This window comes from Xenopus tropicalis, chromosome 7 (assembly GCF_000004195.4).
Source record: "Xenopus tropicalis strain Nigerian chromosome 7, UCB_Xtro_10.0, whole genome shotgun sequence".
NCBI lineage: Eukaryota > Metazoa > Chordata > Amphibia > Anura > Pipidae > Xenopus > Xenopus tropicalis.
The window spans coordinates 56,701,520-56,718,772 of record NC_030683.2 but is presented as its reverse complement, the minus strand read 5'-3'; the positions used below and the strand labels follow the sequence as shown (position 1 = coordinate 56,718,772).

Genomic DNA, 17,253 nt, shown 5'->3' with positions numbered 1-17,253 from the left:
CAACCTTTTTCACTTTGAAGTAATGAACTTTAGTGCTTCAAAACAACTTTTTTTTATTTCCTTCAAAACAGAATGTTACCATTTGACCCATAACAGTGATTTTTATGTTGTGTCACTGCATAGCATAGTAGCAGCTTTAACACATGTATTGTGTATTGCCATATTTTAAGAACAACAATAAATGTATTACATGTTATTATATGAATTAGAATATATGTACAGGTATCGGACCCCTTATCCGGAAACCCGTTATCCAGAAAGCTCCGAATTACGGAATGCCCGTCTCCCATAGACTCCATTTTAATCAAATAATTCAGAATTTTAAAACTTATTTTCTTTTTCTATGTAGAAATAAAACAGAACCTTGTAATTGATTCCAACTAAGATATAATTAATCTTTATTGGATGCAAAACAATCCTATTGGGTTTAATTAATTTTTTGATTTTTTAAATTTTTTGATTAATTAATTTATTGATTTTTTAGTAGACTTAAGGTATTGAGATCCAAATTACGGAAAGACCCCTTATCCGGAATACCCTTGGTCCCGAGCATTCTGGATAATGGGTCCTATACCTGAATTATACAATACAAAATGTAGTAACAGGCACTTGCGACAAACAAAGATCAAAAGTGCCTGGGTGCAGTCCAAAACGAAATAATGTAGAACAAAGTAACTGGTACTGCACTCACAGGACTTATAAAATGCAAAAAATTTATTCAAAAGCTGTGTCTAACGTTTCGGCTACCACTGCAGCCTTTCTCAAAGACAATGTGAACAAAGTGAATACGCACTGATAAACACAAAATGGCGCGAAAATGGTGACGTCACAGTGGGAGATATACATAGTATATATTACATAATAAAACAAGTGAACAAACTATACAAAAAAATAATAAAATAAAACAGTTACGGAGAATAACGTTCTAAAACTTCAAAATGAGTGAGCAAACAAATAAGAAAGATCAGAACAGAAAGCCCGAAGAGTCACCCGGTGCACACTAAGGTCATAGTTAGCGCAGCCGCTGGTGGGTCCCTCATGTAGAGAATTAACTTTGAGATAAGGTCATGCACCAATGCAGAACAAAGTAGTGAATAAAAGGTGAACAATATACAGTTAGGCACGCATGTCCGGTTGAATTACTCCTTTGGAAGTACCGATCTGAGTGGGCGGGGCTATGCAGTCATGCGAGGCTGTCAAACATGTGGCTGTTGGTTACTGTTAGCAGAGGTTTCACTTTAGGGGATTATTGTGGTGTAAATAAACCACTGTTGGCTCAAAACAGGCAGTGTATTATAATAACGGGGGTTATTTATTGTCAGGGTATTATTGTGGTACCAATAAACCACTGCTGACACATAAAAGGCCGATTATTGTAGTGGTGTCCAGAGACCACCAAAGATCAATAGTGTCCAAGTGGTACACATAAACCACCACTGGCTAAAATAAAAGCCAAAATATTCAGGTGGTGTTAATAAATCATTGCAGGCTATGGTAAAGCCCATGGGAACGGGAACGGCTGGTCCACAGGTGCGCACGGTGGAACCTGTAAAGTATACGGTCCACTTGGCAGCACCGTGTTCACTATTGATGCCGTTTCCTTCGTAGGGAGAATTCCTTTTGAGAAATATACATAGGGGGACCGACTGGTCACCGGTACGAGATTGCGGAACAGATGGTAGTTGCTGTCCTGTACTCAGTACCCGATCCGCTATAATGTCGTAATCACCACCAGGACAAGGTCACTGTTGTAGGAGAATGACGGCCTATTTTATGATGCCATACAGTTGTGAAACCGAGATACACATGCTGCATACACTTATCTTAGGAATTTGATTGCTGTCCGCTACACTAGATTAGATGTATTAAGGTGAGACCCCACAGTGCACCGGTGAAGAAATTAAAACAAAACATGTAAAGACAAAACAGAGAAGACAGAGCCAAGTATGAGAAAAGAACAGGGTGTAATCAATACAAAGTCTAGGAGATGCTCAAAAGTAATAGCTCCCAGTTACCTACCAAGAGAAGAACAAGATGTAATAAAAACAAAGTGCTAGTGCCGACCTGATTGCTGACCGATGATTGGCCATCCTGTCACGAAAGGTGGTAATCGTCTTGCCAATGTATAGCAGTCCGCAGGGGCATTTGATGAAGTATATTATAAATTTAAGCGGAAAAACGCTTGCCGAAAATTCAGCCCTACGCCTGCTACTTGTGCCTGCACCCGAATGAATGGGATATGCTCGGGTGCAGGCACATGTAGCCGATATACGCACGAAAACGCGAGAGAATGCAAAGTCTCGCGTTTTCATGCGTATATCGGCTACATGTGCCTGCACCCAAGCGTATACCATTCATTCGGGTGCAGGCACAAGTAGCAGGCGTAGGGCTGAATTTTAGGCAAGCGTTTTTCCGCTTGCCGAAAACATCAGCCCTACGCCTGGTGTGGCATCAGCCTAAAGGGAGTTTGGAATGGAGGACCTAACCAATTAACCCTCCATTTACTCCAGGGACCTATCCATTTGGCTTTTCCTAAGCCATTAACATAAACCCAGCATCACCTGCTGCAAAACCAGGCATTTTACCTGGTGCCATTTGTATCCCACCTTAAACACTGGTGGAAATACACCAAATAATGAACTTTTCCATTGCATCTCTCACAATATGTATTACATGTATATTGTTATATATGTGTAGGGGATCAGAGAACCCTGTCCCCTGTTTCTCAGTCTGTGATCTCATCCAGCCTAGCTACAGCCTGGGGAAGGATCCGGTTGGCTGGCTGCCCCAGTGCACGTCTGGGAGAGGTGTGCCTAAGCTTTGGAGCCAAAAATCTAGGGGCGGGCCCAGCAGCTTATAAAGGGAGCCCCTGCTGTTGTTTGCCAGAGTTGAAAGAGATACAGAGTGAGCAGCCAGACAAAGTATTGTGTGTTAGACTTGAAACGATAAAAGTCTGCTGGGCTGCCAGGAAGGAATCAGTCCTCTGTGGTACCTCTTAGTGTGTATCCCCTGAGGAACAGGTATTGCTCCGTTACGTGCTACGTGGGAGCAGCCACCCTTTTCAACGGGGAAGGTACTCTGGGGCAGGTAGCGCTACCTGGGGGGAATTAAGAGCTCTTTGGGAAAGGACTGAACTGATTAAAGGGTTGGGGTTATATCCGGATGAAAGTTGGGGCTGGGCAAAGTACAGAGACTGTGCCAGCCGTGGATAGCCCACACAAGTTCCCCAGGATAAGAGTATCAGTCATTCCTAAAACTGTTCTACTTCTATTCAAAGTTATATAAAGTTTGATATTGCTGCAACCTGTGTGTTATTATTTCCTAGTGGAAATCCTCTAGAGGTGTGTTCATCAGTGTCCACTAGGTGGAGGCACTGCGCTGTTCCCAGTTCCCAGTATCAATATTCTTTGAGAACACACATCTCCTGTGAAAATACAGCCCATATTAAGTGAATGTGCCAAGAAAGGGTTACATATGTATAACAATATATATATATGTTTGTTTGCTAGTGGTGGCTCTGTTTGTTTACTTTTCCTGACAAAGGTCCTGGTTGGGATTAAAATACTGAATACGTTTTTCTTTTGCATTTTGTACAAATCTTGAGTGTGCCAGTTTATACTTTTTGCCTCATACACTTAGGGGGTGATTTATCAACATCTGAATTTAATTTTTTTCCATCATTCAAGTTTTTTCAAAAATTTGAATTATGGTTCAAAAATGCATTATCAATTCAAAATTTTAGTTTTTTGAGTTTTTTTCACTTTGGAAGCTTGCCAATTTGTATTTCTGTAGAAACAAAGAAAACAGAAATAGAATAGGAAGAAAAGCATTATTAGCATAGATATTATTCATAATAGCAATGTCAGTCTGAATTCAAACTCAAAGGTTGTGAAGTTTTTAAAACAATAATGCGTACTAATTCCTTCTTGTTTAGTAAAGCAGACAGGTTGCCCTCTCTATACCTATTACTGGAAAGAGGTTAACATTTCCATCAGAGCATAATAAAAATATTCAGATAAATTTGTTCCTTAATTCCATCTCATATCTGAAATATGTTCATCACTTTATTTGCTTTAGTAGCCACGGATTGGCACTGCCTGTAATTAGACCACTTGTTATATATAAAGATCCCCAGATCCTTCTCAATTAAGGATACTCCCAACATTTCCTAGATCATTTCTGGATCTATTCCAAAAATCTAGATCTGTCTGCATTTAACAGTGAGCCTTTTCCTCTTTCAGATCATCATCTTATCTCTTTTTCTATCTCGCACACATCTCCTTCTACTAACACTCAGCCTAAAACCCTAATTTGCAACACTCAAATGGTTAATATAACTGCTCTCTCTAACACTCTCAGCTCTAAGCTCTCCTCCTTCTGTGCTTCCTCTGATCCTGAGTTACTGGTAAATACCTACATCTCTATTTTTTCATCTATAATAAACACCCATGCCCCTCTGAAGCCACAATGCAGTCATTCCCACAATCCCCGTCCTTGGCTTAACTCTCAGACTCGATTTCTGCGCTCCTGTGCACGATCTGCTGAGCGCATTTGGAGGAAATCTCTTCCTCCACTTCCTCCACTATAAATTTATTATGGCAAGTTTCAATGCTGCCCTTTTCCTGGCCAAGCAAGCATACTATAATATACTTGTAAATAATAATAAATCAAATCCACATCGCTTATTTTCCATATTTAACTCTTCTTCATGCTTCACCTAATGAATCAAATGTATCTAAACACACCCCCCAGAAATTTGCTGACTTTTTTAAAAGCAAAGTCGATTCTATCCACAAACAATTTTGTGGTTTGGGTTAAATCTCTCATATAGGAGTTCCCTTCGTCCCTTCAGCTTCCAATTCTGAATTTTCTGTATTCTGGCCTCTGCTGTTTTCTACTCTCTTCTTTCATTTTTTGCATTGTGTTTGCTTTAGTGTCCTGTGAACACTTATGCCTCCATCTACTGTCACCCTCTATCATGCCCAATCATGCATTGCTCATCTTTCATTTATTTAAGTTTTTATTACCACACTGTGACCCGAATCACTGTTGCCTCTCCTCTCCAGTGTTTGGCTTGCAAAGGGGTTCCTTTTAAGTGCTTCAGGCGTTGATTGCGCACCTGCATTATCTACGTCCTCCATCTTGCGACTCACAGCGGAAATGGCAGAAGTCATGTGATTTGTGATGTGTAACGGTTATGCGGGTAATAGCGTGCAATAATATTGCATGCTATGAAAGAACGCATAAATATATTAGGGCTGATTCACTAAAGGTCGCTAAGTTTTAACGCACGCTTTTTTGCGTTAAAATAGATGCAAAAATTAGCACACGATTCACTACAGTATTACCACGTGCGTTGTCGCCCATCGCATGCATTAATTCGCACGCAACCGCATGCGTTAATTTTAACGCAATGCGGTAATTAGCGAATGAAAAGAATGCGAACGCATGATTCACAAAAGCACCTAAACTGTAAAATGCGTTGGGCAGACCACATTTTTCATTTTTGAGTGTAAAGACCTAAAATGGAGTATGGGGTTTATGCTTCTTGACAAGGAGGAGGAACAGCAAGAATAGTCGCAAAGTTAATTTGGTCGCCAGAATATTCGCCGCTTCAAAGTTGACTAAGCAGCGAAGTTGCGTGTAAATGCCAGCGATCATAACGGCGAATATTTTTGCAACAAAATTAACTTTGCGACTATTTTTGCTCTAAAATAGTCTACTTTTATGGCGTTAAAGTCCCTAGTGCTATGCTTTCTGCAAATCCCTATGCCAATGTCTATTTTTAGCTTCTCTTTGAAATCAAATCTTCATAATGATTTACTTTTTTCTCATTTTCCTCTAAAAGAAAATTTGGGATTTACATCAGAGAGAATAAAGTTATTATATAGGGCAATGAGAAATTATTAGGGTGGTGCATTTTCAATTCCTATAATGCAAATATGCGACTAATTTGAGCGTATAATTTAACGCACCCTTACAATAAACGCAAGTATATTTGGCGACTATTCGCACAAATACATTACAAGGTATATTTGGCAACTATTCGCACAAATACATTACAAGGTATATTTTGGCGACTGTTGCGACGTGATGTCATTGTAATCTCGTGACATGCGCGACTTGCGGCCATTTTGACTCACAGAGCCTAAAGAGCACATAGAGCAACATGCCTGGGGTATCTGAGCTTCTTCTGGGGGAGAGGCGTTACATCGCCGCTACCTCCTGCGCTCATCATATGACACACATCCGCTGGGGACCATTGGGGTCCATGAGAAGAAGAGGGCTATCCTCCGCAAGCTGATGCGGAGATTGTGGAGGAAGTTTGCCCATGAAATGGACCTCAGACAACTTCAGCAGGTGTGGTCCGACATAAAGTGCAGGAGCGCAGATTTAATAGCGGAAATAGCGGAAGGTAATTATTGTACTTTATTAATGTTTTAAAGAATACGTTAATTAAAAGATTTTGAAATTAATTTTACCTAAAAATGTAAGAAATGTATATTATGTATATATATATATATATATATGTATATATGCATGTTTTTTCAAAAACCACACACAATAAAGTTCACAATAAAGAGGTAATTTTAAATATGTTGTGGCAGTTTGAAAAAATAATACATATACACATATATATATACATCTATTTCCCAAAACATATATATACTTACGTGTATATATACATATGCATAAATAAGTTTATAAAGATCTATATGTATGTATATTTAGATGTATATATACGTATATATGCATGTGTATATATATATATATATATATATATAGGTGCATGGAAAAGCCAGCACTCACGGGACTTTTAACAACAGTAAAAAATAAAAGATTATACCAAAGCAAAGCGTCACAGCATGGTTTCTTTATTCAACCATGCTGTGACGCTTTGCTTTGGTATAATCTTTTATTTTTTACTGTTGTTAAAAGTCCCGTGAGTGCTGGCTTTTCCATGCACCTAGATTCATTTTTTACTGGCATTAGCACCCGGGCATTTTCTATTGTTTGTGGAGTGCTACCTGTCCTGGAACTGTATATATATATATAGAGAGAGAGGAGACGCAGGGAAGCCGGAGGAAGCAGGAGGAAGCGGGGAGGGGGGCACTGGAGGATGCTTGGGGGGGCCCTGTGGGAAGCAAGAGTATGCGGGGGGGGAGCGGGAGGAAGGAGGGGGGAAGCACCAGGGAGCGGCCCATAGTATGAGTAATTTGGGGAAGGACCACAAATGTTTTAGGGGGCGCTGGTTAACAATGTCTGTGTGTCCTTTGTACTAATGTGAGGGGTCACAGGGGGAGGGGCCATTGGGGGTGTGGGAGGAGGGGGGCCCCAAAAATGTTGTTGTGAGGGGCCCTGTTATTTATGATGGTGGCCCTCTGTGTATGAATGTGTGTATATATATATATATGTATAATATATTTAAACAACATCTTGCAATACCTATCTTGCATCACCTGGATGTAGCGCCTCATCACCCTCCAGAGGCCCAACCTCAACCCCAGGCCCCCCCAGATGCTCCAGAGGCCCCCGAGGCTACACCACCGGACTCTCCCCAGGCCCATTATGCTCCCCTGGCTGAAGACTGGGAAGAGGCAAGTCCTCCTGCAGATCCAGACGAGGGAACATTGCGTCAGACTGAAGATGTGGGGACACAAACAAGACCTTGCCGGATTGACCTCACACTTCGGTCCATGCAGGAGGACATTGCCACCATGAAGGCCCAGTTGGCCAGAGTGGAGCAGAGCCTGGAGGAGATTAAGGCCAGCAAGGCCTAACCATTTTTATTTAAATTTTAAAGTTTTAAAAAATATTATTGTTAGAATAAAAGTTTTTATTTTTGTACTTTTGAACTGGGTAATGTCTAATTATTTTGCCTTCATTCATGGTATTCTATACTTTCATGTAGTTTCTCCTCCACTCTTACATTTATCAGTAACAGCATCAATATGCTATATGGGTTACATTTTTGCAAATATTCTGGCGACAATTTTGTCTTTAGGCCATTTTGCTGAATAGTAAAGCTTGCGTTAATTAGTACGTAGTACGTAGCGTATTTTCTGGTGAGTGTGATAACTGCCGATCAAATGTTTTGGCACCAGAATAATTACAATATTATATTTGTCCCCGTTTACTAAACTGCCCATAACATATTTGGCATTTATTCTGTGTATAAATTGTGCCACTAAATTTAAGCCACTTTAGTAAACGAACACCTAAGTATTTTTCAAAATATTTCTTAAATGCCCCCCCCCCCATTTACTGGCCTAATTTGTTGTTATACTCCACAACTTTGAAAACATAAGTTGCGCACATAATAAAAGGCGTGCCATACATATATTACATACAGATGAGGGGGGGAAGCTCCTTGCTCTCCTCTCCGCTGGCTTCTTCTGGCCTATAATCCCTGTCTGTGCACTCCACATCAGAATTATCAGGGCTACCCAGGCAGACAGGCCTCTCTTTTGGAGCCAAAATAAACCTATTGGGTTTAAGTACTGTTTAATTTTTTACACAGATTTGAGGTAGGAGATCCGAATTACGGTAAGACCCCTTATCCAGAAAACCCCAAGTCCCGAGCATTCTGGATAATGAGTCCCATACCTGTATATAAGAAGTGATACTTTTTTTAACGCATGCTAAAAATAACACTTTTGGCCTTTTGTGACTCAGCCCAATAGTATGTTAAATTTGACCTTCAGAAAGTTCTTAGGACTCATTTCTGTTCCGCTATTGTGCTGAGAGACTGCCCTAATGCCGCTAAAGAGGAGATTATAAAGTATTTAAATAGTAAGAGGTTGCCTAGAAAATTTGTGGATATTTCTTGGTTATCTTTTCAGGGCAAGCTCTTTGTTAAGGGTAATCTCAGTTATCTGAATGTAGTGTATAGGAATTGCCCATGGAACTGTGGGAGGCTGAAACATTTTTTGGTTGGATGTCCAATAACAAAGTATTTTATGAGCAAGTTAGTAGGAAATTGGCCTGGGTTTTCTGAAGCTGCATACGGGATATTAAGGAGGGACTGCCTGTTTAATAATGAGACACTGTATAATTATTATTATAATTGCAATAATCAGGTATTACTTGCAGCACAATGCAGTCAGACAGCTGCCTACACAACAATATTACAGCTAAAAATATATATATATAAAAAAGTTTTTTCGTTCAAGAATAAAATTTTAAATGGTTGTGAATTATTTTCAATGTTTTAAGTACACCATAAAAATCATGAAAAAATCCCTTTAACAATGACATCACAGTACTAGGCTATAGGCAAGGACTTTCCAACAAACTCAAAGGCAACCTTGCATCCAGAAGCCTGCCTGTTTTCCTGGATGTTTTAGTTTGGTGGGATGGCATACGCGATGCTGCGATTTGCCAAGGTCGGCAAAGTTTCCTCTCAAGGCATAGTAGCATAGGGTTGAAAAAAGACCAAAGTCCATCAAGTTCAACCCATCCAAGTAAACCCAGCACACAAAAACTTATACTGACCTATCTATACATTCACATACATGAACCATGTATACCAACATCAATATTAACTGTAGATTTTTGTATCACAATAGCCTTGGATATTATGCTTGTTCGAGAAATCACCCAAGCCCCTCTTAAAGACATTAACAGAATCTGCCATCACAACATCGCTCGGAAGGGCATTCCACAACCTCACTGCCCTTGCCATGAAAAACCACCTACGCTGCTTCAAATGAAAGTTCTGTTCCTCTAATCCAGGGGTCCCTAACCTTTCTTACACGTGAACCACAGTCAAATGTAAAAAGACTTGGAGAGCAACACAAGCATCATAAAAGTTCATGGAGGTGCCAATAAGGCCTAAAACTGGCTTTAGGCAGCCTCTATGCACACTATCAGCTTACAGGGGGCTTTATTTGGTAGTAAATCTTGTTTTTATTCAACAAAACTTGCCACCAAGTCAGCAATTCAAAAATAACTACCTGGTTTGGGGGCACTGAGAGCAACATCCAAGAGGTTGATGAGCAACATGTTGCTCAGGAGCCACTGGTTGGGGACCACTGCTCTAATCTAAAGGGGTGGCCTCTGGTGCACTGATCATTTTTATGGGAAAAAGAACATCCCCTATTTGCCTATAATCCCCTCTAATGTACTTGCACAGAGTAATCATATCCCCTCGCAAGCGCCTTTCTTCCAGAGAAAACAATCCCAAACAACCTCTAACCTTTAAATCTACCATCCCCTTTACCACTTTAGTTGCACATCTCTGCACTCTCTCCAGCTCATCAATATTCTTCTTAAGGACTGGAGCCCAAATGAATGGAAGACAATGCATATAAACTTAATGTGGATTGTGCAGTGATCATGCATTATCCATGTATCACAAAATGTTATCTGGGGCTTTTGTGAAGCTGTGGCTCTTCAGTGTAACTTCCATCATAAGGGCCAGTATATTTCAGAAAGCTTAGCAAAATGTAAACAGGTATGGACAGCTGCAACAACAACAGAATTTTGTAGTCATCTATGTGCTTTCTGGAACTATTTACTGATTGCTTGGATTTATAAAGTTTGCTCTTCAAATTCAAAATCAAGAGAGATTTTTTGTCATGAATACATTTATAGTGCTAACAGTTTGCTTTAGTTTAAACTTTATTATTTATAGCAACAAGTATTTATAAAGCATTAACATAATTCACAGTACTGTACAATAGATGACTATATATATACAGATTACATACAAATATTGGTACAGAAGGGAAAAGAAAGCACTAGTGAAATGTATTTTTATTAAAATAAGAAAAAACATAAGCAAATATTATGGAAGCTAATCTGTATGATTTAAATAAACTGTCTTTTTCCCCCCCTAGCTTCAGCTTTGCCCTTTCTTGTGCTCTTATGGCCCTTTCTGGATATGATCCTTCAGGTAGGTGCTTAATGAAAATAATTAACACAAATTACATTTATGCCTACTTAATCATGCTTAAAGTGTTAGATCACTCATTTTACAGCTCTACCCATGCACAAACAAATATCCTAGTAATCATTTTTGACATTTTAAATTATTAGTATGTGTAAATCTTTAACAATATTATATGGCTTGGGGACCAGAAAGTGTAAGGTCACTCACCTCTTCTGGTTTGCCTTGTCCATCGTTCCAATTCTTGATGCCTGCCCTGACCTGGATCTGTATGACATGGAACTGCTTCCTGCCTGGTTAAAGTCTCAACAGCCTTGCTCCGCTTCATTGATCTTCTGTTCTAGCTTCCCGAGGGCCTTGTGTTAGTGTAAGGCACTTGTGGGGCTCTCTGAACTACATCACTATTGTGGAGCAGATATATGAGCAGATAGAGCAGAGAATGAATGAAGAGAGAGATGCAAGGCTGTTGATAATCTTTCATAGCTTGAAGATAACATTTCTAACAATCATTAGCTACAGCCCCAGTTTCATTATGATAACTCAACTGCACAAGTCCTTTTTCCACTGAGTAAAGTTTAATAGAATAAAATGTTTTTGCTCCAAAAATGACAGTTTTATAGTGGTAAAAATGCCAAATACTATTTATCATTTAAATGTTGATTTATTCATCAACTGTTCAACACCTTCACACAAGTTGGAACCGCATTGTTTCATTCATTTTCATTAGGGCTAAAAATCTATGTGCGAATAAAAGACACAGCGCTGTCTGTACATTTATACTTATTGACAATATTAAAGAGGATGTAAATTCAAAAATGATAATCCTAGAGTTTTATTTAGACCAAATGTAATACATTGCATTATAAAACCTTTAAAAAATCTCAACCGTTTTTAATTAGAAGAGTTTGTATTTTGTATATGTATATATGTACATATATGTATATGTATATGCTATTCTTCTGAAAGGAACTCTGATCACAGCTCCTGGAAACCTACAGGACCAGTGGCTGTCCTGATGTGAAAAAAGCCTGTCTGTACCCTGTACCAGACTTGAAAAAAAAAACCAAAAGCAGGGACTGTCCTATACCAAGCTTGAAAAAAATCACAGACATTTGTTTACTGCATTGTCAATGGTCAGTTGCTAAAAAGAGCAAGGCAGGCACAGATAAGTAAGTGAAACATGAGCAGAGAGTGAAACACACCCACTCCTCATTCAGCTGCAGATACTGAGGAATAGCTGCGTTTTAACTGCTTTGCCATTTGATGCAATAGTTTTGAATCCCTGAGCGTGTACTGCCAGAGCCTACCTCTGCTTTTCACCACTTCTGCTTCGTTTGCAGAAGCTGAATTGCCAACCAAGGAAAGTTATATGCATCCCTACAGTCGACCTACTTAGGTAAACCTATGTATATTGGACATCAAACTGTTCAGTAGATGGAAAGAGCAAAATGGTTTGCTTTAAGGTGGGTGAAGCCAGACAGTGCTGGTGGGTAAAGCTTATTATAACTGTGGGTGTGTCTTATACTTGTGGGTGTGGCTTATTTTGGCACACCGTTCTGCTCGTAGCACACATACCATCCCTCCAATTTTTTCACACTGATTTAAACCCTGTATGTAATACTAATATTAGCATATAACAATATTATAATCATCAGGTTCTAAAAGGGTGGCCTGGCAAAGAAAGATACACCACCACTGTATGAAAGAAAGACTATGCACAAATCAAAACTCACTAACACAGTTACAGAAAAGAATAAAACAATAATATATATACATATGAATTTATCCACTACCACTTTTAAACTACAGAACACTATTTCACAAGAATCGTATGATCAGTAATTAACAATAGCATTCAGACAACCCACAAGAAAGAATGTCACAAAGGTTACTATAAACAAGGAAACTAACCACTAACGACCACTAACAAACACACTGACAAATAGCAATTATCAGTGACAAAAATAAAAAATAGTTGCCAACCTTTGAACAGTAAGTCAGTTTTTGGTCCCGCACAATATGTATATATTTAAAGGAGTTGTATAATATTTTGGCAGCTGGAGAGGCTAGGGCAGGGATACCCAGATTTTGTTACCCTGTGATCTACTCTTGCCGCCTGGCCACCATGATGAGATTTACCATAATAAAATTAGCATGCCATCTAACGTGCGGCGCAAGCTGCAAAAAAAAAAATCACTCTGCTGTCAGAAATAAGTTAAATAAATTCAGCATGTAATAAACCCTTTACAATGCTAGAAGCAGTTCCCACCACTGAACAGGCCAACACTGCACTGCCCCTCATCCTCATGCACCGAGCAGCAAATCCATTTGTACAGACAGCTTGACAATAAGAAATGCCATGTTCTGCTTTGCACTGAAGTGACTGGTACCCTTAAATAAAAGCGTATAGTCCAGCTGGATCCATGTATGCACCTCAGCCATAGGTGCAACTTCCAATAAAAAAACAAAAAACTGGAGTAGCAAGAATCCAGCTACGAGACAGAAAAACTGCTCAAAAAGTGCATTAATTGCATTGCATTTATTCTTGCTGCTAGTGCTAGCACAGCATGCACTGCACAGCACTAGCAGCTGTCAGTATCTCATCTACCTGGCAAGTGGGCTTGTAAGTGTGTGTGTAAGGTTGTGGCGCATTGGAGTACAAGATTTCACTACTGCACATCACTACAATATAATAAGGAGAGCTGCCAGTGCACAGCAGACCTTTTTTACTTTTAATTGGCATGCTATACAAATTTAACTGCTGCTCAGTGCAAGGTGTGTTAAACTGTTCAGTATTAGTGAGGTCTGCTACCTGCATTATAACTTGACCGGGTTTATCCCAAGCCAAATTTATTTTACATAGGGGCAGGTAAGTTGTGCTACTACTTACTGTGTATAGCCGTGTAGCAGCAAAGTTCTATGTGCACTTCTCCTCTAGGCACGTATTCTCAGACGCAACGTATAATGCGTATGTCGCATCTGGGAATGTGCGCCTAGAGGAAAAGACGCGCGCGTACATATGCATTCTCCTCTTCGCGCCACACATTGAACTTAAAGGAGAATGCGCAGTTAAATTATGCAGTCGTGGTCTACCAGAACTTCACGGGAATCGACTGGTAGACTGGAATCGATGTATTGGCCACCCCTGGGCTAGGGTCATAAATAAAGATAAATTTGGTTTTCTATACAATAAGTCACCCACCATTTCAATATTTTAGCACCTCCCAAAGGTCCGTAAGGATCCAAATTAACCCCTCCCCCGGTCATTCCATCATTTTCCAGAGCATCATATAGTTTCATTTTTTTCTGTAAAAGATTGCGTATTGTGTGCATTTTAATTTGGTTTAGATGGTACCACCTTAGGATGGGTTTGCCTTTTGCTTGAGTCATTTAATAAAATAAACAGAAGTTCTTACTTTGTCTACAATGTTAAAAGGCCCTCTACAAAATGGAATAAAAGAATGCTCCAAAGTTACATATATAGAGTTATAGATTATATTCAAAGGGTCTCACCTTTTAATCAAACTAAGGATAGATTAAGTGCGCCTGCACACAAAACACGTTAGTTCTTTTAAATGAGTGAATAAAATTGGATTTTAATTGACTCCGGTGGATGGTCCTGGTGTATGAGTATAGCTATTTTTTTCATGTATGGTTTGCTCAACCTTTCAAGCTACGGGTTTGGGGCTTCTGCACCTGGACCACTCATCAACAGTGGTGAGTTCCTTGCTTTACAAGTTGTTCTTTTGACTTCAATTTAATTTATGTTTGAAGCTTGCGACTGACCCTGGGTTATATATTTACCCCGGGCCCAACTACTCGTGGGTATTTTTACTCTAGGTAAATTTATTATCTTTAGGTGGCTGGTAATTAACAGTTATAATTTAGAGTTTTGTTTATTACTTTGGTTTGTCCTTTTTTCTTTTTTGCTATTTTAGATAAGGAGGGGGTAGGGAAACGTAAGGAGGTAGTCGGGATATCATTTGCTATAATATCCAGATCTCCCTGCTTTAGAGTGCACATTGATTGATGTGCTGAAGAAAAAGTGTTTGGTCTGGTCTTAGCAGTAAAGTTAAGAATGTACTGTGTAATGTTGCTGCTTGCAGTCCAGTTATAAATGTGAAGTTTTGCAGTGCCCAAATTTAGCCAGCAAATGTCTTTTACAGGCTGTTTATCTGGATTCCACATGGGTTAGTGCACAAGAACCATGTGCAGTTGGGTGCTACCTACAACACAGGCATCAGTTATAGTTGTCATTTCTATCACTTATTTGTGGTGATCTCCCTCTATTCTGCTAAAATGCTATTTATTTCAGACCAAAAAACACAACATGTTTCGGGCAATGTGACGCCCTTTATCAAGTGATAAAGGGCGTCACATTGCCCGAAACATGTTGTGTTTTTTGGTCTGAAATAAATAGCATTTTAGCAGAATTCTGCTTTATGGTGCTCTCCTCTATATTTGGATTGTATTGAATGGCTCAGCGGTGTGCCTTGCGAGGATTGATGCATCAAGCCTGATCTAAGGGCTGTGCGGTTGAATACCTATTTAGTGCCTTGTCAGAGTTTAGACTCCCTTTTTTTAGGCCGTGCTGTGAAAAAAGCACACAGTTTTCAACTCCCCTCCTATGTTAAAATCACTGGTAATCTGCATTAAACCACTACAACAGCTGCCAGCAGCTCAGACACATTGTTGCATGCATATTTGTGCCACAGCTGTATGTTATGTTGCAACTGTTTTATCCTATACATTACAAGTACCAGTTAATGTTTGCTGTGTTCCTTCATCAAATCATTCATGTACTTATTGCATTTTATTTAATTTATATTAGTTTCACTTCTTGCCCAACATTTCAGTAAATTCTACAGACTTCTATTCTCAGTCTCTTTTGGAGTGTGGAGAGGTTTATCTGCATGTTAATCTACACACTGTCTCGTTATAATATGTAGTAAGGATGGAACAGTGAAACAGCAGATACCAAACAGGTGGACTGAACTGTAGCTTCTCTGCAAGCTCCGTAATACAATGGCTATACAGAAATAGAGTAATAGCAGCCACATTGAAAGTGCAGTAAAAAAGTGACTACACAAGTGTATTGTGAAACCTACTAAACTACTATAAAGAAGCCCCAGGACTAAGCAAGGGACGGATTGAGGGGAGGGGGCCATGACAATACTAGGAAAATCCCGGGAAAGATTTGGTTGTTAAGGGCAGGGGGAAAAGGTCACTAGTAATCTGATTGGCCAAGGGGCATGGGGGTTCCATTCCAAATTAGGCTGGACTAATGGGGAAGGCACCATTTTACATTTGCAGCTGCAGGAAGATGGAGGCACAGGAGTTGCTGGACAGCACGGATCAGGATGGTAAAACCTTCTGGAGGGAGCTGTTGGTGATGGAGCAGCGGCAACTTCAATCCAAACCATGGAGGAAACATCGCAATGGGAACCACAGAGACCCATGAGGAGAACTAGGCCAACAGAGCACCTTAGCCCGGGTTCACTGGAAGACAGGGGGAGGCAGAGGAGTTCATCACCGGTAGCACCAGCAGGAAAGGCAGCATCGGTGGGAAGAGCACCTCCAGGGCAGCGAGGACAGTGCAGAGGCAGAGAGGAGCAGGCGACCAACGCAGAAGCATCACGTGCCAGACACAGGCAGGTCCTGAGCATAGGGCCTGGGTGGTGTGGGGGACCAGGGCACGCCAGGCCACGGAGGAACGGGGCACAGGTGAAGGGGTGGAAGGGACTGCCAGGGGCAGAGCCAGGACACCAGGAGTGGAAGTGAACAAGACACGGGGGAGACCCAGGCCGGGGGGGTCAGCAAAGATGCTTCCAATAGGCCAGGAGGAGAGGGATGGGACACCTCGGGACAAGGAAGCCTTAAATGGGGAAGGAAGGCCTGGTGGCATGGGTAGGCTGGGGCTAGGCACCAGACACAGCAGCCCCAGACACAGCAGGTGGAGGGAAGAGGCGCAGGAAGCCAGGAGCAGGGGCACGGACACAGGGGAGGTAAGGAGAAGTGAGCCAGAGTGGCCTGCCAGATCCAGGCCATGGTCAGGGCCAGCAGAGGGAGAAGGAGACTGGGAAGGCACACATGGGCAGGAGGTGGTGGATTCCCAAAGAGGGAAAAGAGGCCGCAGCCGGCGGTTAAGGAGTTTGTGGCGCAGCAGGAGCAGGGAGGGAAGACAAGGCCAGCCTAAGTTTATTGGCCCTTTTCCAGTTCTGGAGATTATCAATCAGCTGTCCGTCTTTTCCTGAAATGTGTATCCCTTATGTGTTTCATATGTCCTTTATTAAGCTTGCAGTCTCAAACCATTTCTCCTCCCACTCCTGTTATTGTGAATGGTCAGCAAGAATATGAGGTTG

The 17,253-nt window shown here is 40.7% G+C and overlaps 1 protein-coding gene across 2 annotated transcripts in view; it reads left to right on the top strand.

The window, feature by feature from the left end:
* slc43a1 (solute carrier family 43 member 1) overlaps positions 1-17,253 on the top strand; it is a 174,121-nt gene that overhangs the window by 48,965 nt on the left and 107,903 nt on the right. For both annotated transcript variants that reach the window (NM_001199911.1, XM_031905161.1), the window contains exon 4: positions 10,842-10,897. In NM_001199911.1, the coding sequence (NP_001186840.1) occupies positions 10,842-10,897 (56 nt within the window). The remainder of the gene's footprint in view (positions 1-10,841; positions 10,898-17,253) is intronic.